Source organism: Panthera leo, chromosome C1 (assembly GCF_018350215.1).
Source record: "Panthera leo isolate Ple1 chromosome C1, P.leo_Ple1_pat1.1, whole genome shotgun sequence".
NCBI lineage: Eukaryota > Metazoa > Chordata > Mammalia > Carnivora > Felidae > Panthera > Panthera leo.
The window spans coordinates 172,965,565-172,988,690 of NC_056686.1; the positions used below are offsets into that span (position 1 = coordinate 172,965,565).

Sequence of the window (23,126 nt, forward strand, 5' to 3'; positions counted from 1 at the left end):
AACATAAAGCGAATTAAAATATATTTTAAGTCTTTATTATTTAACAATTTTTATATATTTATATTTATTTTTTATTATATTTTATATTTTAACAATTATTTTTATATTTTAACAATTTATATTTTTTACTTTGTACACATTGTATCATATATAATGTATATATATACTTTCTGCCACCAGCAATATAGAACTTGAAAATGTAGTTCTTTATTAGTTCATATTGTGTATATTTCTTATTTTTAATGGATATACAGTATTTTGTTAATTAACAATTTAATAATGAACATCTCAGCCTTTTAGGATCTGTCATTCAGTTTTATACTTTTTGAAAAAGTTGTGACTTGACCTTTTACATTATGTGTTTTGATATAGGAGTTATGATTATTTTCTCTTTATAATTATAGAATTGTTAGCATTAACATTACTTTTGAGTAGCTTACTGAGATCACCAGTCTCTTTAATACCAATCCAGTTTTAAAGTTACCTAAGTAAGTAGGATAACTTTTGAAAACCCTTGGAGAGAAATAATAACTTTAATAATATTTAGCTTCCTTTCCTTCTCTTCCTGCTCTCCTTCATTGTTGTGTCCTTTGCGTCCTACGTATGTTTCAGCAGTGCCTGTGTACACAAGAGAGGCATGCTCTCTATGCATGCTTAGCTTTATTATATAATCTTGTTTCTATGTTAATTATCCATCCTTTGTTCCCATTATTTACTTCTTTCTAAGATGGGTCCTTCATTTCACTGGTCATATTACAGACTTGTTTTACCACACTTTCTCCATAGAGTACTACTGTTCCATACAAATACTAACATGAGCCACATTTGTGGTTTTAAATTTGTTAGTTGGCAACATTTTCTTAAGGTAGAAAACAGATGAAATTAAACTTAATAATATAAAGTTTGCTAGCACTGCTGTCATGAAAAACCACAGATTGGGTGGCTTGTTTTAAACAATAGAAATTTATTTTCTGATGGTTCTAGAGGCTTAAAGTCTGAGACCAAGGTGTCTGGCAGGGTTGGTTTCTTCTGAGGTCTCTCTCATCAGCTTATAAATGGTTACCTTCTCCTTTCGTCTTTACACGGTCTTCCCTCTGCGTGTGTCTTGTCCCAATCTCCTTATACATTGTGTTGCATTAGGGTCCACCCTGATGGTATCATTTTACGTTAATTACCTCTTTAAATACCGTATCTCCAGGTAAAATCACACTCAGGACTTCAGCATGTGAATTTTTGGGGGGGGACACAGATCAGCCCGTAACAATATCCAAGTTATTGTCATTCGAGCACATAATCCATTTAAAAATTGTTAGTGAAATATTTTATATTCTATTTTTTGCTGTCTTCAAAATCCAGAATGTATTATATGATTATAGCACATCTCAATTCAGATGCTAAATATTTTTTCTGTATTTGGAATTCATATGGTTTATAGTTGAAGAAGTAGATTCACATACCCAAGTTGTTTTAACATACTAACAGTTTTCCAGTAATGGAATCAAGTATCAGTTTTTAAATTTAAATTTAAATTAATTAAAATTGAATAAAATTTGAAAATCAATTCTCAGCTCCCCCGAGACCCCTTTCAAGTGCTCAGAGGCCACATGTGGCTCACTGGTGGCTATTGTAATGGACAGGGCAGCTGCTGAGTTTCCCTTTCTGTAGCCTAATCCTTTGCAGTTAAGAGACCAGAGTGCTTTCTGTAGGAAGAGTGGCTTTTTTTTTTTTTCCTGCCCTCCATTTATTTGTGCAATTGTAGATTACGTTCTTACCCTGTGCAAGATGTTAAATATAGAGAGATTTAGTTCTCTATGAATGGAAGGCATTGCTGTGTGCTTTTCCATTTCTGAAACTTATTTTTCTAATAGCTTTAATACTGTGGTTACACCAATGCCAGCTAAATCCTTTCTCTTCAGTGTATGGTAGCAGTTAGGCAAATATCCCTTTGCCACAGTATTATTAATATTTCATACATATTTCTTATTCCAGACCTAACATACTCATCATTTTGACTGGGTCTCTTAATACTCACCATATCACTAGTTACTGTTATTATCTACAAAATCTACTTTTTATTCCTAAACGAGTTTGGCAATGACTGTATCTGGTATGACTTATGGAATCACCACAAAGTTCTTGTAATAGTCCCAGCCCTTCCCCCTTTTCCCCTTTGTTGAAGCGCATAGCAGTTGCTTACGTCTGTGTCATTTAATTAATTCACGTATATTGTTGTTTCATTCCAATTAAATTGGCAGTTAAGATCTGTATCATGTAATTTTATTCTGTGTGGCTGTTTATCCCTTGTGACTTGGAAGAGGAAGCCTCTCATTATTTTCCCCCTTTAAGTCATTTTCTCTCTTCTTTTTGTCTGCCCCTGGGCTTGAAGCTCTTTGAATATTAACACTAGACAAACCAAGAATGGCTTCATCTTTTTCTCTTTCTTCTTTTTACAGTTTTTATATTTCCTTCATTCACACTCTACCCAGTCTCTTCTGCTACTTCCCACTGTTTTTGTGTTTTGGGTGTTCCGTGCCGTTCCGTACAGCTCTAGCCTCCACACTCTCACAGCCAGATCTGAAAGGAGAAAATTCAGTTTTTGCTTATGTCACCCCTCCTGGATTGGCTTCAGTGCTTCTAGTCCCTTCTCCTTCACCTCCTTCCAAGTGGCCACATATATTCTGGCCTCATTTTGTCCAGTTTCTGTTCCCTTTGATCTGCCTGTCAGAATTGCTGCCATGCACCCGTAGCTCCTTATTCTTTGACACTCTGCCCCCATATTTCCAGGATGCTGGCAGAGGCATAGTCTGCAACAAGAAGTTCTAAAAGGGAAATTTGTTTTGCCCACGATCACACAAGTTAGCTAGTAGCAGCAGGTTCACGCTGAATCTTCATTTCTTTCTCATTTTTTTGAATCCTCACTTCTTGACTGTTACTTTCTCTCTACACGACACTTCCTTCCCACACCATAACAGCTTCAGTTGAGATAGAACTGAAAGGTTCCAGCTAATTGTATTATATCCTATGAATGTTTTTCTTCTTTTTCATTTTTGACTACCTACACCAACCTGTTTAAAAATAAGCAGCCATGACACCTTTTATGCAAATAACTTGATGAGTGTATATAAATATATGTGTGTATGTGTATATTCACATACATCCACGTATATTGATCTACACTGCAGATGTATCCTGTATTGGTGTTTTTTCACATAGAAAAAATAAAATGCTTTTTTCTAGGCCCATATTTTGCTTGACTGTGGGGAAGACAATGTCTGCAAACCCAAGTTGGAAGTTTCTGTAGATAGGTAAGTGTTACTCCAAACAATAAAGAGCCTAACAAGAAATTTAAATGGACGAACACACTCTTCTATCCAAATATAGAATATCCTATTCTATATTTTAACATGAACTAGTTATGTTGAAGGATAATTCACGATTTTCTTTAATAGTAAAACTATCAGTATTGAACTTTAAAAAGATATGCACTGTTTTCACTACTTGCCTTGGTTGACAGATCTATTTCCATTCAGCATGAGAAGTGTTACAAGGTAGCAGTATATCTTCTTAAAGATATATTTCATTGTAAATACCCTGTTAACTAAAGGATTCTGATTATTAGTAAAAAAAATTATTATTACGTTTCTAAATGTTTTATTTTATTTTGGGGGCACCTGGGTGGCTCAGTAGGTTAAGCATCTGACTTCAACTCAGGTCATGATCTCTCAGTTCATACTGACAGCTCAGAGCCTGGAGCCTGTTTCAGATTCTGTATCTCCTTCCCTCTCTCTGCCCCTCCCCCACTTGCACTCTGTGTATCTCTCTCAAAAGTAAACAAACATTAAAAAAACGTTTTATTTTATTTTTGAGAGAGAGAAAGAAAGAGAGTGAGAGTGTGAGCAGGGGAGGGGTAGAGAGAGAGGAGGACAGAGGATCTGAGGAGGCTCTGCACTGACAGCAGTGAGCCCAATTGATGCGGGGTTCGAACTCACGAACCGTGAGATCTATCTGAGCCGAAGTCAGATGCTCAACTAACTGAGCCACCAGATGCCCCTCTGATTAGTATTTTAAATGATATATACATTTTATTTTTTTATTATTATATTTTAATTTTTTAATGTTTATTTTTGAGAGAGACAGAGTGCAAGTGGGAGAGGGGCAGAGAGAGAGGGAGACACGGAATCTGAAGCAGCTCCAGGCCCTGAGCCATCAGCACAGAGCCTGATGCGGGGCTCAAACTCATAAGCTATGAGATCATGACCTGAGCAGAAGTCGGATGGCCAACTGAATGAACCACCCAGGCACCCCAATGATATATAAATTTTATTTTTTTTAATTTTTTTTTAATGTTTATTTATTTTTGAGACAGAGAGAGACAGAGCATGAACGGGGGAGGGTCAGAGAGAGGGAGACACAGAATCTGAAACAGGCTCCAGGCTCTGAGCTGTCAGCACAGAGCCCGACACGGGGCTCGAACTCACGGACCGCGAGATCGCGACCTGAGCCGAAGTCGGACGTTTAACCGACTGAGCCACCCAGGCGCCCCAGAATTTTAAAGAATATTGTGAGAATCATGACAGTGATTAATTCGGCTTTATTTATTTATTTATTTATTAAGTTTATTTATTTTGAGAGAGTGTGTGTGAGTGAGCTGAGGAGGGGCAGAGAGAGAGGAAGAGAATCCCAGACAGGCTTTGTGCTGTCACCTCAGGCCCAACACAGGGTTCAACCTCATGAACCGTGAGATCATGACCTGGGTGGAGATCAAGAATTGGATGCTTAGCTGACTGAGCCATCCAAGTGGCCCTTATTCAGCTTTTAAGGAAAAAAAATCAGGGAATTAAAAAGTACTACAAAGAGATACAAAGTTACCTCAGTAATAGATATGACTGGTAGCAATATGCTAGTGACATTAATGCTTTCTTTTACTGAGAGAAGCATTGGATTTGCACCCAATGTGCTATTTCCAGTTTCCTATTGAGCTGTGAAAGAGTCTTAAAATATCTTGAGACACTGTTGAACATGTCAGTGCTGTCTTGTGTTTCTCTTGTTTCTTGGAACAATCATATTCTCCCCGTGCAGTCTTTTTTCATTGTCTATATTTGTATTAACTTGTAGTGATCAAAAGAAGATCTATATTGGAGACGACAATCCTCTGACATTGATTGTTAAGGCTCAGAATCAAGGAGAAGGTGCCTATGAAGCTGAGCTCATCGTTTCCATCCCACCCCAGGCTGATTTCATCGGGGTTGTCCGTAATAGTGAAGTAAGCAAACTGCCTCTTTAAAAATCGAAATGCACTCATAGGTCTCATTAACATTAATAAGTTACTCTCCTGTTTAGTGTAGTATGAGCTTAGCCATTCTACTTAAGGCTACATTGCTAGGCAATAGAGTGCCTGTCTTACATAATTCCTTTCAAGCCCAGTACTTTGCATAAGGCACTGATAGGACATTTTTAGAATTGCTAGCGAAAGGCCTGAAACAAGGTCAGATAGATAAAGTATCTAAGACTGTTCATCAAATAATTTGCTAGGGGTAATAAGGTTATGTATCTAAATCCTCTAGGGATCCTTCAGAAACATCTTTACATGCATCTGTGGCAATTGTACACAATACCTACCCCCCATTTGCTCAAATGGATATATTTTTGAAACAAGAAACTTAACTATCCAATTGTATGATGTCATCTAGGAACTCCATAGTCTATGGCTTCTGCTTTTTTTGTTGTTTGTTTTGGTCACTAATTTATAATCTTTCCAATCTTTTTTTTTTTTTTTTCTTTGACCTATCAAAGGCCTTAGCTAGACTTTCCTGTGCATTTAAAACAGAAAACCAAACCCGCCAGGTGGTATGTGACCTTGGAAACCCAATGAAGGCTGGAACTCAAGTAAGATGATTTAGCTAAATGGATTTTATTTTTCTTTAAAGAAAATAGCAAAATGGGTTTGTTCATAGTACATTTTTAATAAATATTTCAGAATAATATCTTTAAACTGGTTTTGATTTAGAATGTAATGATTAGCAGAGTTTTGTCGGGTTTTGAGCAAGATAATAAAATAATGGATTGTGCTGCTACACTGTAGTCAGTAAGCCGTGTTTACAGTGCCTTCAGTTTGCTAAATGGATGAGAACATGGGTTAATAACTAAGGACTCAAATTGTAACTCTGGTGTTTTAACCTAACGGATCTTTAATTTTTTTTTTTTTAATGTTTATTTATTTTTGAGACCATGCAAGAGACAGAGTGCAAGCAACGGAGGGGCGGACAGAGGGAGACACAAAATCTGAAGCAGGCTCCAGGCTCTGAGCTGTCAGCCCAGAGCCCGATGCGGGGCTCAAACTCATGAACTGTCAGATCATGACTTGAGCTGAAGTCGGATGCTTAACCGACTGAGCCACTCAGGCGCCCCCATAACCTAACGAATCTTTAGAACTACTCTGACAAATACTAAGACTGTCATTATTACGTGAGATAGAATTATCTCATGAATTTGGAAGCCTATATCTTTGAACTGAATAGAATCAAAGAAGCCCTTAGTGTTGGATCAGGCTCCCCTTGAGGTGGTAGAGAAGGGAGCCCAGGAGCTTGAAAAGATGCGCTCAATGGGTCGCTTCCCAAATGCTGTAAAAAGTAAACAAAAATGTGTCTTGTAGAATTCTTAGTATCAAAGGAAAATGGGAATGTATTTCATGTTACTTTTTCAATAGGATTTACTTTAATAGCACGAAGACTTTGGTAATTTGAAGAGCTCTGATAATATGGGGCTACATATTCCATATTTATCCTTAAACAACATCTAACAGGAGAGATGTTGTATAAGGGTACAGACTTGCATCTAGTGGTAAATAAGTCTTAGAGATCTAATGCACAGCATAGTGAATATAAACAATATTGTATAAACAATGCTGGGTGGCTCAGTCAGTTAAGTATTCAACTTTGGGTCAGGTCTTGATCTTGCAGGTTCATGAGTTCGAGCCCCGCATGGGGCTCTCTGCTGTCAGTGCAGAGCTTGCTTCCAGTCCTTTGTCTCCCTCTCTCTGTCCCTCCCCAACTCGTGCACTCACTCTCTTTCTCAAAAATAAATAAACATTAAAAAAAAAAAAAAAAAAAAAAAAACCCAATATTGTATTATAATCATCAACCTTGCTAAGAGACTAGATCCTTATAACCATAAAATAGGAATGGGAATTATGGGACATGGAGAGATGCTAACTATAGCTACAGTGGCAATCATATTACAGTTTATAAATGTATCAAGTCAACATGTTGTACACCTTACACTTACACAATGTTATATGTCAAATATATTTTAATAAAAGTTCCACATTTCTTTAAGAATATTTAACATTAAAAGTCATTATTATTTCTAAATATATGGTCTCTTAGGGAAGACGCCTCGAACAAAGTACCCTGAGTTGCGTTTTTCCACATGTATATAATGATGTTTAACAAGTGAAATGCTTTTTATTTTTCTTTGCTTATTTTTCTGTGTTTATTTCTGTGCTTTCTGTGTTTATTTTTCTATGTTCTCACTCTCTCTGGCCTTCTCACTCACAGCTCATGCAGTGTGGATAAGTTCAGGTTATTTCAGGTGGCCAGCATCAGGCTTTGTAAAGTGAAAGGCAGCTTGATGGAAGTCCCCCAGTCTTGTTTTTATGTATGATAAATGATTCCCTAAGAAGTCTGCTTTCTCTTACCTTATTAGCTCCGTTGTTTTCTTTAAGGTAACAGCTTCCCCCCTGCGAAACTTAGGATAATTGTTGCAATGGAGTTGTGAGAGAGGTGGGGAAATTCTGGGTCCGGCCCCGCCCCTCATGCCTTTGGTGGCCAGGTTTTCTTGCTCTTTAAAACCCATTCACTTCTTGCTTCCTGATCCATTACAAGTTCAGTTGTTAACTTCCTGTCACCAAGTCAGTGTATTTTCATTGAATCAACAGATATTTACTTTGGCATTTTTATGAAGTTAATATCAGGTATTATGAGGAGATAGAATTATGTTAGTAATTGTTTAATAGGCTCCTTTGTGGATTGGCCCATGTATATGAAATAAAAGGTTTAATAGAAGATCAGATTTAATTATCTTTGTTAGAGTACTTTCAGTTTTATTATAAGCTCAGAAAAACCCTATTTTAGAAAAACTCGTTGATTTGGACATTGGAATTTAAATTTCACTGATGAGACATTGTTTTGATTAACGTTACTATCCCTTCCTCCCCCTCCAGCTCCTAGCTGGTCTTCGTTTCAATGTACACCAGCAATCAGAGATGGATACTTCCGTGAAATTTGATTTACAAATCCAAAGGTATGAAAACAACTTGTTTTCAGTTCATATTAACTATTGAGGAAATATTCTTTGTCATAAATATGTTATGTAAGATATTCTAAATGTTATGGAATAAAACTGGCTAAAATTCCAGTACTTGACTATACCATTTTTTAAATAAATATTCCTATCACAACAATAATTTTGTTAGTTTTGAGCTTGTGAAACAGAAGTAAAAGAAGTAAAATTTGATCATCTTTTTGGAATTAAATGCTAATGAAAATTATTTTTGTACGTTTTTTTCTTTCTTACTTTTAATATGTTCATTTTTAGTTTCACTGCATTTGCCCCTGTACGTCTTAGATGAAAATTATGCTCAGTTCAGGCCTAAATATATCTATATTTTTTTCTTTTTCAGCTCCAATCTCTTTGACAAAGTAAGCCCAGTTGTATCTTACAAGGTTGACCTCGCTGTCTTAGCTGCTGTTGAGATAAGAGGGTCAGTATGATTACCAAGTTGAGTGTCATATTTTTACGAGATTTAAACTGCCTTAAATTTTTTTTTATGTTTATTTATTTTTTGAGAGAGAGAGAGAGAGAGAGAGAGAGAGACAGAGCACAGCAGGGGAGGGGCAGAGAGAGTGAGAGACACAGAATCTGAAGAAGGCTCCCGGCTCTGAGCTCTCAGCACAGAGCCCTATGCGGGGCTCAAACCCCCAAACTGTGGGATCATGACCTGAGCTGAAGTCAGACACTTAAGCGACTTAGCCACCCAGGTGCCCCTAAACTGCTTTAAAATGCAGTTACTTTTAAAAAGCAACTAATAGGCCCAGTAACTTCTTTTGGGGAGTAGCACTCATATTTCATGATACTTTTACTAGAGCTGGAGCTTCTGTAGAAAGAAGGACCTAGCTGTATTATTCCAAAGCTCCAAATATTTACTTGGTAACCCTCTGGAAATAAATCAGACATGGCAATAGCAGGCGCAAAATAAGTGTATTGAACTTGCATGCAGATTGACTTATCAATACACCTGTTACATTAGATTCAATACAGAGAAGTTTATGTGTAGGTGGATGTGTGTGTTCACATACATACAGCTTTTTCTTCCTTTTAAATATATATATTTTGTTGATTCTGATTTTATTCACGTGGATACAGGGTACTTTTGAAAATGAACTGACCATATCATTTTGGTATTCATGGTAGGTTTTCTTTGGTCATTGTTTAGAGTCTCAAGTCCCGATCATATCTTTCTTCCAATTCCAAACTGGGAGCATAAGGAGAACCCAGAGACTGAAGAAGATGTTGGGCCAGTTGTCCAGCACATCTATGAGGTTTGCGGTTGTTGACTTTAACTGATACCTGGTGGAGAGCCTTTAAAGAGAAGAACAGATAGGCTACTTGTTAAAACAAAACAAAACAAAACAAGTTTGTTTACTGTTTATGTAAACTCTGCATAGTTTAAGGATGTACCAGAGATTTATTTGAATTTGTTCCCTATTCAGAAGTTCCTCTTTTTAAGACAAGTAGCTTCAAGTGATTAAAGAATGCACTTCATACAAATTGTTGTCCAAAACCAATTATTTTCTACTTGAATAACAGCCGTTAGGTCATTGCTGAGTATTTGCATATGGACAGTTTGCAGCTCTACCTAAAAATTGAAAGTGCCTGTAGCAGATCATCAAGATTTTCTATGCCATCTTTCATCAAAAACTTTTCCATACGTTCCTCTTTTGTTTATATTTTCATTCTGACACATACTGCACTACACTAGAGGTAAATGTTGAGTTTGATCTCCTTTGCCTCGTAATGATCATGTTGTAACGTCAGAATAACTGGAAACTCTGCCGTTATTCAAATCCTATCACTAATGATTTCTAAGGTTGATGTAGGAGGGGGATTATGGAATTGATTTTTGCTCAAAGTATTTACATTTTCTTTTCCCCATTAGCTGAGAAACAATGGTCCAAGTTCATTCAGCAAGGCAATGCTAAATCTTCAGTGGCCTTACAAATATAACAATAACACTCTGTTATACATCCTTCAATACGATATTGATGGACCTATGAACTGTACTTCAGATATGGAGATCAACCCTTTGAGAATTAAGGTAATGTGCTTAATAGCAACTCTTTATTATGATGATATTTAAAGCTTTCCTTTCTAAATCTGTGAAAGAAATGCATGAAATAAAACAACCATTTTAATACACACACCTACTCCACAGAAATAATTTACCTCATAACCAGTATACTAAGGATTAAATTGTTTATTTGTATAATGAGAAAGGATTGATTCATTCCTCTGTGAAGTCCTAATGAGTCATCTATTTATGTAGTGACCTAATTTGACTGTGGTTCCATTGCACTGTGGTTTATCCACATACAATATTGTGTCAGGGGTGTTTTGTTGTTGAAATTTTTGTCTTTGGAGAAAGATCTAACATTTTAATTACCCTGGCTCTTTTCTTAACTAGAAAACAGAACAAAAAAAATATATACTCATGATTGACACTTATCACAGATATGTACCGTGACATTTCAGGCTGTTTCCATGTGTCTTATCAGTTTCCCCTCTAGCTGTGCAAGGGAGAAAATCACTGCTCGGTGGAGATAACGTTTTCCCACATATTAGGGAATCTCTGGTCTTTATTCTTTGTGCTTACTTTCCACCATATATTAAGTGGTGAATTTGTCATGCCACATTTTTAGTCATCATGTTTTAATCACATGTAGCAGTTTATGCCAAAATGTCAGTGCAGAATGTTTTCCAATATTATGTACCACCAGTTTCTCTGTAACCCTAGATCTCAAGTTCACAAACTGAAAAGAATGACACAATTGCTGGGCAAGGTGACCGGAACCATCTCATCACTAAGCGGGATCTCACCCTCAGTGAAGGAGATGTTCACACTTTGGTAAGCGCCATTTCAACAACAAGCACTTTAAACATTTAAAAATATGTGATTATAGAACTGATGCCAAAGAACATTTCAAAAATAACAACAGCTGTGCTTGGAAGAACTACATATATTTTTATACTATTCACTCCTCTTACTTTCCATGTTCCTATTCAAATTAACACCAGAGTTTCTTCAAATGATCTATCTTTATAAATTGCTAATAAAAATATTTCATGTTCCAGCTTATTTTTCTGGCTTACTCCTTTAACTGACCTCCTTCTTGACCTCATCCTGATCTTGGAGGCTTTCATGCAATATTGGAAGAAGAACCCAGGAGGCATCAACAAAAATATATTACAAGAATAATTAGCGCTATGATTAACTTTTGTTGAGTCAGCCAGTATAATGACTATAAGGTTATAAAGGGCTAATCATTTAAATTTTTGAAGTTTAACAGATCTTCAAACCATCCACTAGCAGAGAACCTTGTATAGTGTTTATGTTCAATAGCGAACACCAGTTACTTTTACATCAGCAAATTCCATAGTTCTTCTTAGTTCTCATCCGCCTCAACTGTTCAGTGGCTTTTGGCATAATTTATCACTTCCTCCTTTGTGGAACACTCCTCATTCTCTTCTAGGACTCTGCTCTCTTAGTACTTCACCTACATCAACTGGCTACTTCCTAATCTCTGTTTCCAGACCTTTACCTCTGTAGAGTATTCCAGGGCTTACACCTCAGATTTCTTGTCTGCTCTGCATGTATTCATTGATTAGATCTGTGCTGTCTAATATTATAGACATCAGCCACATTTTACTCTACTTTGGGACGTAGAGATATGTCCATTACTGCTCATTTCTATCATCGTAGGAAGTTCGAATCAGATAGTGCTATACGAGAGATGTTATTCACTCTTGTGGCTATAAATACTATCTCTGGATGACTTTGATTTACATTTCAAAGCTGATCCTATGCATTGAACTCCAAGCTCCATTATCTAACTGCCTACTGGAATTTCTCTTAAATAGTTAGTAAGAATCTTAAACTTAATTCTAAGAATGTTTTCCCAACTCTACTCTTTCTACAGTGTGTCAACTCCCTTCTTTGTCCCAAACCTGGACACCTTGACTCCTCTTTTTCTCTCAAACCTCACATCCTGGGTATCAGCAAATTCTTTCAGTATCTGTTATCAAAAGACCCTGAATTTGGTCCTTTCTCAGCAACTTTACCTCTGCCACAGCCTCACCTAGGCCACCTTTGTGTCTCACATGGACTGTTGCCAAACCTCTAGCTGGACTCCATATTTCTGCCTTTTCCCCCACTACAGTTAGCCACACAGGAGCCATAGTGATCCTTTTAAATGGAGATCAGGTCATGTTACTCCAGTGCCTTCCCAGCTAAGTCAGAGAGGAAGCCTGAGCATGTAAAGCCTTTAGGCCCAACAAAATGTAGGCCCTTCTGCCTTGCTATTTGCATTTCCTCTCCTAATTCTCTACCTCCTGTTTTTGCTACCTTGCTTTTCATTGAATAGACATCCCCAAGCATGTTTCTACATCCAAGCTTTGAAAATTGTTCTCCCATCTTCCTGGAATGCTCCTTGTCCAGATTTCCCTGTGGCTTATTTCCCCATCTCCTTCTATGTCTTTAAATGTCAGATTATGACAGGACTTCCCTGACCAACCCATGTGAAATAGAAATTACTTTTAACCCCCACCCTACTTTTGATCCTGTGTGTTCTATCCTCCTACAGAACGACATTAAAAAACTTTATGATAAAACTTACATAAAAGTCACCATTTTAACCATTTTAAAGTATGCAACAGAGTGATTTTTGGTATACTCACAACATTGTGCAACCACCACCATTATCTAATTCCAGAATATTTTCATCACTTTCAGAAAGAAATACTGTACCCATTATACAGTCACTACGTATTCTTCCCTGCTATCAGTCTCTGGAAACCACTAATCTGCTTTGTGTGTCTAAAGATTTGTCTGTTCTGGACAGTCATAAAATATGTGGCCTTGGTGTCTGGCTTCTTTGACTCAGCATAATGTTTTTAAGGTTCGCCATGGTACAGCATGCAGTAATACTTCAGTCATTTTTTATGCCTGAATAATACTCCGTTCTATGGGTATAGGGCATTTTGTTTGTTTCCTCATTAGTTGATGAACATTTAGATTATTTCTGCCTTTTGTTTATTTTGAATAGTGCCATTGTGCACATTCTTGTACACATTTTTGTGTGAACATATATTTTTAGTTCTCTTGGGAGTAAATCTAGAGATGCCATTACTGGGTCATACGGGGACTCTGTTTAACTTTTCAGAAACTACCAAACTTTTCCAAAGTCGTTGTGCCATTTTACATTCCCAACCAGCAACATATGAATTTTTCAACTTCTCCACGTTTGCCATCACTTACTATTGCCTTAATTTTTTTTTTTTTTTTTTTTTTTTTATGGTCATCCTTGTCAATGTGAAGTGGTATCTCATCGTGGTTTTATTTGTACTTCCCAATAATCACTAATGATGTCAAGCATCTTTTCTGTTGTATATCTTCTTTCGAGAGATGTCTATTCAAATCCTTTGCCCATTTTTAAATTGGGTTGTTTGCCTTTGTTGTTAGGTCATGAAGAGTTCGTTATATATTCAGGATACTTCCCTTTTCAGAGCTGTTATTGCACATATTTTCTCGTTCTGTTAGTTGTCTTTTCACTTTCTTGATAGTATCCCTGTGATGTGAAAAGTATTCAAATTTGAAGAAGTTCAGATTTGTCAAGTCTTTCTTCTTTTATTACCTGTACTTTTGCTGTCACAGTCAAGAAACCATTGCCAAACCTGACATCCTGAAAATTTACACCTAAGTTTTTTGGTTTTCTAAATTTTATACTCTCGACTCTTAATATTGGTCTGTATACATATTCTTATGCCGGTACCAAATTGTTTATTATAGCTCTTCAGTAAGTTTTGAAATTGGAAGTGTGAGCCCTCCAACAGTTTCTTCTTTTTGAAGATTGTTTTAGCTATGTAGGGTCCTCTATAATTTCATATGAATTTTAAGATCAGTTTGATGATTTCTACAGAAAAGGTAGTTGGAATTTTGATAGCAATTTTATTGGATCTGTATCAATATAGGAGTATTGCCATGTTAATAATATTAAGTCTCTCAGTTCTTGGACATGAGATATCTTTCCATTTAGTTAAATGTTTAATTTCTTTCAAAATACTTTGTACTTGTAAGTGTTTAAGTGTTGCACTTTCCTGGTTAAATTACTTTTGTGTATTCTATTCTTTCGGGGTGGTCTTTTGAATAAAATTGTTCTCTTCATTTCATTTTAAGATTTTTCATTACTGGTATATAGAAATGCAACTTAATTGTCAATCTTGTATTCTGTTCTTTTTCTGTACTTGTTTATTAGCTATAATCATTTTATTGTCGATTCTTTAGTGTTTTCTGTATACAAGATCCTGTCATCTTGAAAAGAGAGAGGTTTACTTCTTTTTTTCCAATTTGGATGCCTTTTATTTGATTGTTTTCTTGCTTAATTATACTGGCTAGAACCTTCTGAACAACTTTCATAAAAGTGTCAATGAGTGGGCATTGTTGTCTTATTTGTCACCTTAAGGGGAAAGCATTTGTTCTTTCCCCATTAAGTGTGATGTGAGTTACAGGCTTTTCACGGATGTCCTTCCTCAGATCAAAGAAGCTATTCCTTGTCATAGACTGCAAGTTCACTTGCTGGGTAGCGTTGTGACTATGCGTGTGACATGTCTAATGCAATTTGACCAGCACATGGAAGGTGGTGAATATTTGCTATCTTTGACTGCCTGCCTTCAAGTTACTGATAAAAACACTGAATGTAGCAGAAACGTGGAATAGCTGCTCAAGATTCATTCCGTTTCTTTTTCTTTTCTACAGGTGTATTGTTAATCTGATTTTCATGTCTTACTAAAATGATCATGCTCTGGGTTTACCTAAAGGATGTTGAATACTAGCCATAAAAAATATATATTTTAATAATATTGTAGGTCTTATCCTTTTATACCACATTGCACTAAAACCAACCCCTGTATTTGTTTGTTTGTTTGTGTTTGTTTGTTTGTTATTTATTTTTGAGAAGGAGGGAGAGAGCGAGAAGGAGCAGGGGAGGAACAGACAGAGAGGGAGAGGGAGAATCCCAAGCAGGCTCCATGCTGTCAGCGCAGAAACCGATGCAGGGCTTAGACTCACAAACCATGAGATCATGACCTGAGCTGAAATCAAGAGTTGGTCGCTTAACTGACGAAGCCACCCAGGTGTCCTGTAAACCAACCCCTTTAGCAAAAGCATTCATAGACTCCACTATTAGCCTATGCATTTTAAACATTTTTCTTATAATGCAAAAGAATCTGGATTATCTCTTTGGCTTTCACATAAAACAACTAAAATGTCCAATTTTCATATGCTGAAGAAATGATAGGCATTTTTTTATAAGTAAAGAATTTGTTTTGGCAGGGCTGTGGAATTGCTGAGTGCTTGAAGATTGTCTGCCAGGTTGGACGACTAGACAGAGGAAAGAGTGCAATCCTGTATGTAAAGTCCCTGCTGTGGACTGAGACCTTTATGAATGTAAGTGGACAGATGCAGCATTCAGCCAGTTTATCCATTTTCTCAAAGACATGAAAAAGGCCTCCCATCTAGGAAATCATTTCATTGTTATTTCCATACAGAAAGAAAACCAGAATCATTCATACTCTCTGAAGTCATCTGCTTCTTTTAATGTCATTGAGTTTCCTTATAAGAACCTTCCAATTGAGGATATCTTCAACTCCACATTAGTAAGTCATCGATTTGGGGAAATGCAATTAAGTGCACCCAGTCCAATGCCATAGATATTTTTTATTTTATTTTAAATATTGGCACCTTCACTGTTTTGGTGATTTAAAAGTTGGTTGATAGGTCTATAACCTAGTTAAATATTATTTTACTCCCTCACCCCAGAACATTAAAGGTTGACCTTTTACTTTAGCATCTTGTCCTGTGTAAGAGATTCTTACCTTATACAAATCTCATGGGTGGAAATTTGGGGAATTTTTCCCCACAAAGTTAGAAAGTCGGAAATTAACTATAATAGGTGAAGGCTAAATATTATAAAGATCTTTAATTTAAGGATTAAAAATGGGACTAATATATCAAAGATGGATTTAACTATTTAAAAATCACTTTATCACTTCTGAAGTTAACCTGTTGTTGGGAATTTTATGTGTGTATGTGCATGCTACTGATACCAAATATGTAATCAATCACAAATTATCATATACAACAAAAGAAAATAATGTGAGTATCATTAAAACAAAATGTAGTAGGCATTTAGACATTTGTTGAATGATTCGGTGAATTATTTTTAAAACTCAAAACCTCTTTGCCCCCACCAGGTTACCACTAACGTCACGTGGGGCATTCAGCCCGCACCCATGCCCGTGCCTGTGTGGGTGATCATTTTAGCAGTGTTAGCAGGATTGCTGTTGCTGGCTGTTTTGGTGTTTGTAATGTACAGGGTAAGTAATGGACTTAGGAAGAGCAGGAGCGGGGAGAAGCAGAAGAAAAGGGCAAGGGAGAAGGGAAAGAAGGAAGAATAGAGAAGGAACTTTAATGATACATAAGGAGCACCGCATATCTTTTTTTTTTTTTTCAGTATATGAAATTTATTGTCAAATTGGTTTCCATACAACACCCAGTGCTCATCCCAAAAGGTGCCCTCCTCAATACCCATCACCCACCCTCCCCGCCCTCCCACCCCCCATCAACCCTCAGTTTGTTCTCAGTTTTTAAGAGTCTCTTGTGCTTTGGCTCTCTCCCACTCTAACCTCTTTTTTTTTTTTTCCCCTTCCCCTCCCCCATGGGTTTCTGTTAAGTTTCTCAGGATCCACATAAGAGTGAAAACATATGGTATCTGTCTTTCTCGGTATGGCTTATTTCCCTTAGCATCACACTCTCCAGTTCCATCCACGTTGCTACAAAGGGCCATATTTCATTCTTTCTCATTGCCATGTAGTACTCCATTGTGTATATAAACCACAATTTCTTTATCCATTCATCAGTTGATGGGACATTTAGGCTCTTTCCATAATTTGGCTATTGTTGAGAGGAGCACCGCATATCTTAAGGAAGTTGTACGACGTGCCATTTAAGTTTTCTTGGTGATAATATAGTCACTCAGAATACTTGTAATATTCTTCACTGATGTGGCAGTAATGTTAGTTTTTCCTCAATTGACAGATGGGCTTTTTTAAACGTGTCCGGCCACCTCAGGAAGAGCAAGAAAGGGAACAGCTTCAACCTCATGAAAATGGTGAAGGAAACTCAGAAACTTAACTGTGATTTTTAAGTTATGCTACATCCTGACCCATGAGAATTACCACCTTCATCATAGGTTTCAGTTTCCTTCACAAGGAATAAAATTCCAAGACTGTACTGCTGATGGTGCCTGTTGGTATTAACCACAAAACAAGAGCAATATTTGTCAACCTTTTTCTAATAATTAAGTTCAGACATACATTTAATGCACATCCACTGACTTGTGTTTTTTAGGTATTTAAATAATAAAATTTCAAGTGATAGTTCTTCTTCTGTGTACATAAGACAGGTAGTGCCTGAGTTACCACTTTATACAAAATAGTACCTCCTACAATTACTGTTTCTGATTTTGTATGTTGGGTTTTGTTTGTTGTTGTTTTTGTTGTTTCAAAGCAATCCATATTTGGACCTTCGGATCCACATCTTTTGTGCAGGAACTTAATGTTAATATACATTACACTACAGTTGAGTTTTTAAGCTTCTAACTTTATAACTGCATGAACTTGGATTTTAAAATATTAAACCTACATGATAAACTTTAATAAAAAAAAAGCAGATCCATCAAAATTCTTTCCTGGAATAGCAAAAGTGTAGTATTTTAATATGACAGTTGGGTAGATGCTATTACATTTTTATTTTTGTTTTATTCCACAGTCCATTTCAGTACATTTGAATTTGTTGAAGTTTAGGTTCTATTTCAGATCCTTTAAGCCAATCTGTACTAAAAAGTTTATAATCAAAAATGCCTCTTTTGTGTAATAGTTTAATTGTCCCTGATCTTATGATGCTTAAAGCCATATGCAGTTGGGAATCCTTTCCAAAGTACATGTGTTCCAATGTATATGCCTGGATATTTACAATACAACAACAAAAGAAAGCATTTAAATTATAAGATTCTGTTTGTAGTTCTCTGGTAGAGTTACTTATTAATGGTACGCTTTTAGAGCAAGAATTTTTAGTTGGGATTAATTTATTTTCTTCCTATATATGTATTTTTCCTTATATTTCCCAAACTGTTACTAAGAATAGGTTGAGATTAATGAGGGATTTTTACAGTTTGCAGGAACCTGCATCTAAACTCCCAACCCCGTGAGAAATGTTTGGAGTTGAAATTCTTAAAGTAGCTTACTAGTTTGCTTTTAGCAACAGCATGATTCTACTCCTGTGGATACTACCTTATGTAAGCAAGGTATCACGGGTAAAAGCAGTCTCCGCTATTGAAATGACTTCTAAAAGTTACTTTTATAAGCAATTCAAATTATTGGGAGCCTTTTAAAACTTTTGTAGTTTTATTAACATAAATTACTTTTCTAGGAATTTTTATATAAAAGCTGCACAGGTGGCATGTTATAGTTTTATATGCCTCTAGGGTGATGATTTCTTCTAGAGGAATGTGTGATTTATTCACAGTTCCTCAAGGTCTGGGAATGACTCTTAATTTTACCTATTTTTGTGCAATTACATCATGTTGTGCTTTAGAAATTGTGAGTTTAATAAGTTTTTAACTGCTGTCTTCATTAGGCAATGATAAATATTTCCCTTAAATAATTGAATATTTTTCTATGCTTTAAATATAATTGAGGTTTACTTTGCCCTATCTTGTGTTCAATTCCCTACACAAGTGGCTAAGCCAGAATATATTCATAAAACAGAGGTACGTGAGTTATATATGTTAGAACATGACAAGACCCTGTATTTAGCTTTAATGAATTTCAAAATTAATAGGTTTTGTAGTATAGATTTCATTAGTAGCTTAAAAGGTCATAGTCATATTCAGTAAGTATTTTTATTGCCAGTAAGTCTAAAGTTTTTTAAGAAAAAAATATTTTTATCCTAGGGTCTGCCACCAGGCACTAAGTTGGTCTGTGACAACTTTCACTTTACCTGTTTTCCCACCTTATAATAGTCATCCTTGAAAGTATATGTTGGATAGGAATTCACTCTTAAAAAAAAAAAATGTTACTGTTTACTTTTGCACATTCTGTTCCTTTTATGGCCTCTTTCTCAAGGTATAATCTTGTATGGGAGCTTGAAGGATGTTGTTGTTGGAAGTATGATGTTTTAAATTCCCTTTATGAATTGTAGTTTTAAGCAATAGTATTTTAAAAAATGAAAATGTATATCTTTACAAACATATGGTAGAAGTATAATTTGGAAGCTTACTCTTCGAGGAAAATGTTTGGGAAAATGTTGGGATTCTTTTTACCCTAAAGCAGCATGTGAATGTATTTGGTTAAAGTGTCAAACAATAGTTCTATGAAAGCTGTTTTAATTTGCAAACATTTTAAATACTGCTATGTTTGTGATTTCCATCTTGAGTGTAAATTTTTTATAATCTGATCAGTTTTTTAAAACATGAGTGAGGTAGAGGATATTTAAAGCATTTCATATTGGTGAGAAATATTGATACTGTTGTTGATTTCTTATTTAGGCATTTATTTTAGAACTGATACTTTGAGAAACATTTTGCGTGGGGGACATTCTTTCCTTTTTTCTTTTCCCCTTTCCTTTTTTCCCCTTTCCCTTTCTCTTGTGCTGAATCATTATGGTAATAATTCTGATACATTTCTTAATAATTCTGAAGTGTAAAACAATTAAAACATTAGTGCCACAATTTTACCTGTGTTATGAAACTACTACTTCATAGTAAATTCTCATCAATACTTCATATAAAGAGAAAATTAAAGTGTTAGGAAAAGAGACTATACTTATAATGGCTTCCTTAAGAGAACTGTGGACGATTTTTCATGGTTAATGATGACCCTAAGAGAGATGTAAGTGGCAAAAGTACAGTATGTAATTCCTCAGCTGCTTTTTATAAAGCAAATGATCTGTAAGTTGATAGAGATTTCTGTGTTGCAGAGTGTAACACCAAGCTTGAAGAAGAATAAGTCATTCTTGGAATATGTGTGTAGGACCATTGCCGATCTTAATGCCACTTTGTAAGTGCTCTTAGGTAGTGTGTATATGGGGTAGTTTGGTAAATTAAAAAATGTAAAATTCAGAAATTGAATAAAGGATCAAAATTGGCCAATGAAATAACTCAATGCTCTGGTTTTTGGAGAGTATCCCTTTTAACTTGTTGGTAGGCTAGGTTGAACAATGAACCTATCGACATGTAGCATGCGTATATGCATATATTTCATTGTAATTTCTGATTGATAATGAACTTCTTGGGAGAGGTACCAAGTCCTGGATTTTTGAATTATTGATCTCAAGTGCAATATAACAATGTAACCAAACCTAGATAATTTCAGAGTCATTGTTAATTTAGTGAACCTAATCTAAATAGAGACTTAGTAATTTTTTGATTAGTGGGAAGGAGTGATTCTGCTATGGATATACAAATGAAGTTATTTACCCCTAAAAGGTACATTCTACATTTTATTTCAAGCTGGGCATGAACTATTCCCTACTAGTTTTGAAATTCTTTGAAATATCTCAAAGTAACTTGGAAGCTATGTATATCAAATTAACTTGCTATCTAATAACATAGAATGTAATTTTCTTTGTTAAGCTTCTCTTATGATCACCCACATTGGGTGAGACATAAAATGAGCGTCTTCTAAAATTTGTCATTTGCTGACTTGACTTGAGTTAGTGAAAACTGGTACAGTGTTCTGCTTAGTTTCCAATGTGTAACTTGTGTCTGTTCAATAAACTTGAGCATATGGTGCCACTTTTGTGTATGGACTTTATATTTTCCTTCTGTGATGTTTTGTTTTTTAATCACATAAGCCAGTAATAATGCACTAAAAAGATGACGTCAAAGAGGTACATCTCTAAAAGTCTGAATTCTATAAGAGTGCTATTTATTTGAAGAAAAGTAACACAAAAGAGCAAAAGGAACTGAATGTTAAAAGACACCTATTACAGATCACAGAATCATAGACCTTGAACATTTAAAATGGGTTTCAAATTCCAATAATGGCAGGGTGGCTTTTATCAGATAACAATGGTAAACGATGAACAAAGGAAAAAGGAAAAAAAAAAACTTTTTGAAAACACTGAAGTTACCAAATGCTGGCAGAAAGTGAAGGGGATTTGACTTTTAAAGTGGGGAACCACCTTTTTCCTGGAAGTTACTTTCTGTTGTGTGGGTAGAATGCAAGCAGAAAAGGGCCCTCTCATTTCCTGCAATTATGGTATTGCCATCATGGCTAAAAGGTGCAGGGGGAAATCCAGGAAAAGAAGGAGCCACGCTTCAAATCCTTTTCCGACCCTGATTCTGACCCTGCTCTAGTGAAACTCCAAGGAGCCCAAAAGGAAACAACAAACAAAAGGTTGAAAGAGCTACACAGTTATTTTAGCTCTGTCTGCTGTAGGAGAAACAAGATTGGAGTTCATGTCTTACCCAGTGACAGGAGCTTTGAAACACCCATTCTTTCCATTGAAAACTCCTATGCCTTAGGAATAAATACTACATCCCAAGTTTGATTAATTGGCCCTAGGAGGAAGAGCAAAGCCAATGGCCGACCCTAACAAAGCATAAAAATCAAGCTTCCACAAATCTGAGGTGACTCATTTGTGAGTTATTTGCTTATTTAGGCAGTTTCTTTGAGAGGAAGATAACCTATAAAGACTGCCATGTCTTATCTGCAATGTCACATGTGTGTGTAAATGAGAAGAAAGGAAAATGTACCCATGGTTTGAAGGAAAAAAAAATGGGTCGGTAGAAAGAGACCCACAAACAGTTTAGCAGACATGACTAAATAACTATAAAAAATATGTTAAAGACTCTAGAAAAACGTGAAAGTTTATGGGCATTTCAAAATAGATTTGGAAATTAACGAGAGATTCAAGTGGAAATCTTAGGACTAAAAAATGCAATATCTGAAATCAGAATTTCAGGGGGATTTTTTAATCAGGGGGATTAAAAGTGGACAAAAGAGAAGAAAGACTCCTTGAATTTGGAGATGAATAGGATTCATCTAAACTGAAGCACTGCAGGTGGACAGTGGGTGGGAGGAGGGATTATAAAATAAATAGCCTTCCTGATCCATGAGTCAATCTAGGCATGAAAGAAAAGGAGTCAGGAGAGCAAATGGGGTAGACTAACTTGAAACCAAAAAGCTGCTAAATTTGATGAAATGTAGCAACCTACAGTCTGGAAGCTCAATGAACCCCAAACAGTACAATCACAAAAAAACACTATGTGCATCATGGTCAAACAGCTAAAAATCACAAGCTGGAGTGGGTTTACCTCACCCTTTCGTACTGTTAACGATGCCCAGAGTTGATTTCATGTCCAAATTTTTACTGGCAGGATTGGGGCTACAGTTTATATATTCAAACTCCTAGTTCCCTATGCTTTCTGCTATGCCACAATGCCTAGATTACTAGTCACCACTTATAAATAGATTTGTTACTATCTAGTGAATAGGCTGAGATGCCTGCACATTAGTTGGTGCGACACCAATACTTTTCCAAGTAATATTTTTATTCACTTTCTCAACTTTCTGAATTGCCTAGAGAGTTATATGGTTAGATTTCCTTTTGCACCCTGCTTCACTTCCCTTATCAGCCCTATTTCCTGAAAAGTAACAAATATATATTGGTGTTGTTTTAATAAAAGGAGCATTTAGATTTTGGACTTGAGCTTTACTCAGTAATTTACCTT

General features: G+C 36.0%; 1 protein-coding gene across 3 annotated transcripts in view; it reads left to right on the forward strand.

Annotated features, from left to right (window-relative positions):
• The window catches only part of ITGAV (integrin subunit alpha V), a 116,116-nt gene extending 94,931 nt beyond the window's left edge, over window positions 1–21,185 (forward strand). For all 3 annotated transcript variants that reach the window (XM_042949391.1, XM_042949392.1, XM_042949393.1), the window contains 12 exons: window positions 3,238–3,305; window positions 5,116–5,263; window positions 5,794–5,886; window positions 8,222–8,301; window positions 8,681–8,761; window positions 9,494–9,599; window positions 10,217–10,375; window positions 11,072–11,182; window positions 15,665–15,778; window positions 15,880–15,987; window positions 16,585–16,707; window positions 17,429–21,185. In XM_042949391.1, the coding sequence (XP_042805325.1) occupies window positions 3,238–3,305; window positions 5,116–5,263; window positions 5,794–5,886; window positions 8,222–8,301; window positions 8,681–8,761; window positions 9,494–9,599; window positions 10,217–10,375; window positions 11,072–11,182; window positions 15,665–15,778; window positions 15,880–15,987; window positions 16,585–16,707; window positions 17,429–17,524 (1,287 nt within the window). In that variant the 3' untranslated portion in view covers window positions 17,525–21,185. The remainder of the gene's footprint in view (window positions 1–3,237; window positions 3,306–5,115; window positions 5,264–5,793; window positions 5,887–8,221; window positions 8,302–8,680; window positions 8,762–9,493; window positions 9,600–10,216; window positions 10,376–11,071; window positions 11,183–15,664; window positions 15,779–15,879; window positions 15,988–16,584; window positions 16,708–17,428) is intronic.
• Window positions 21,186–23,126: the final 1,941 nt, after the last annotated feature.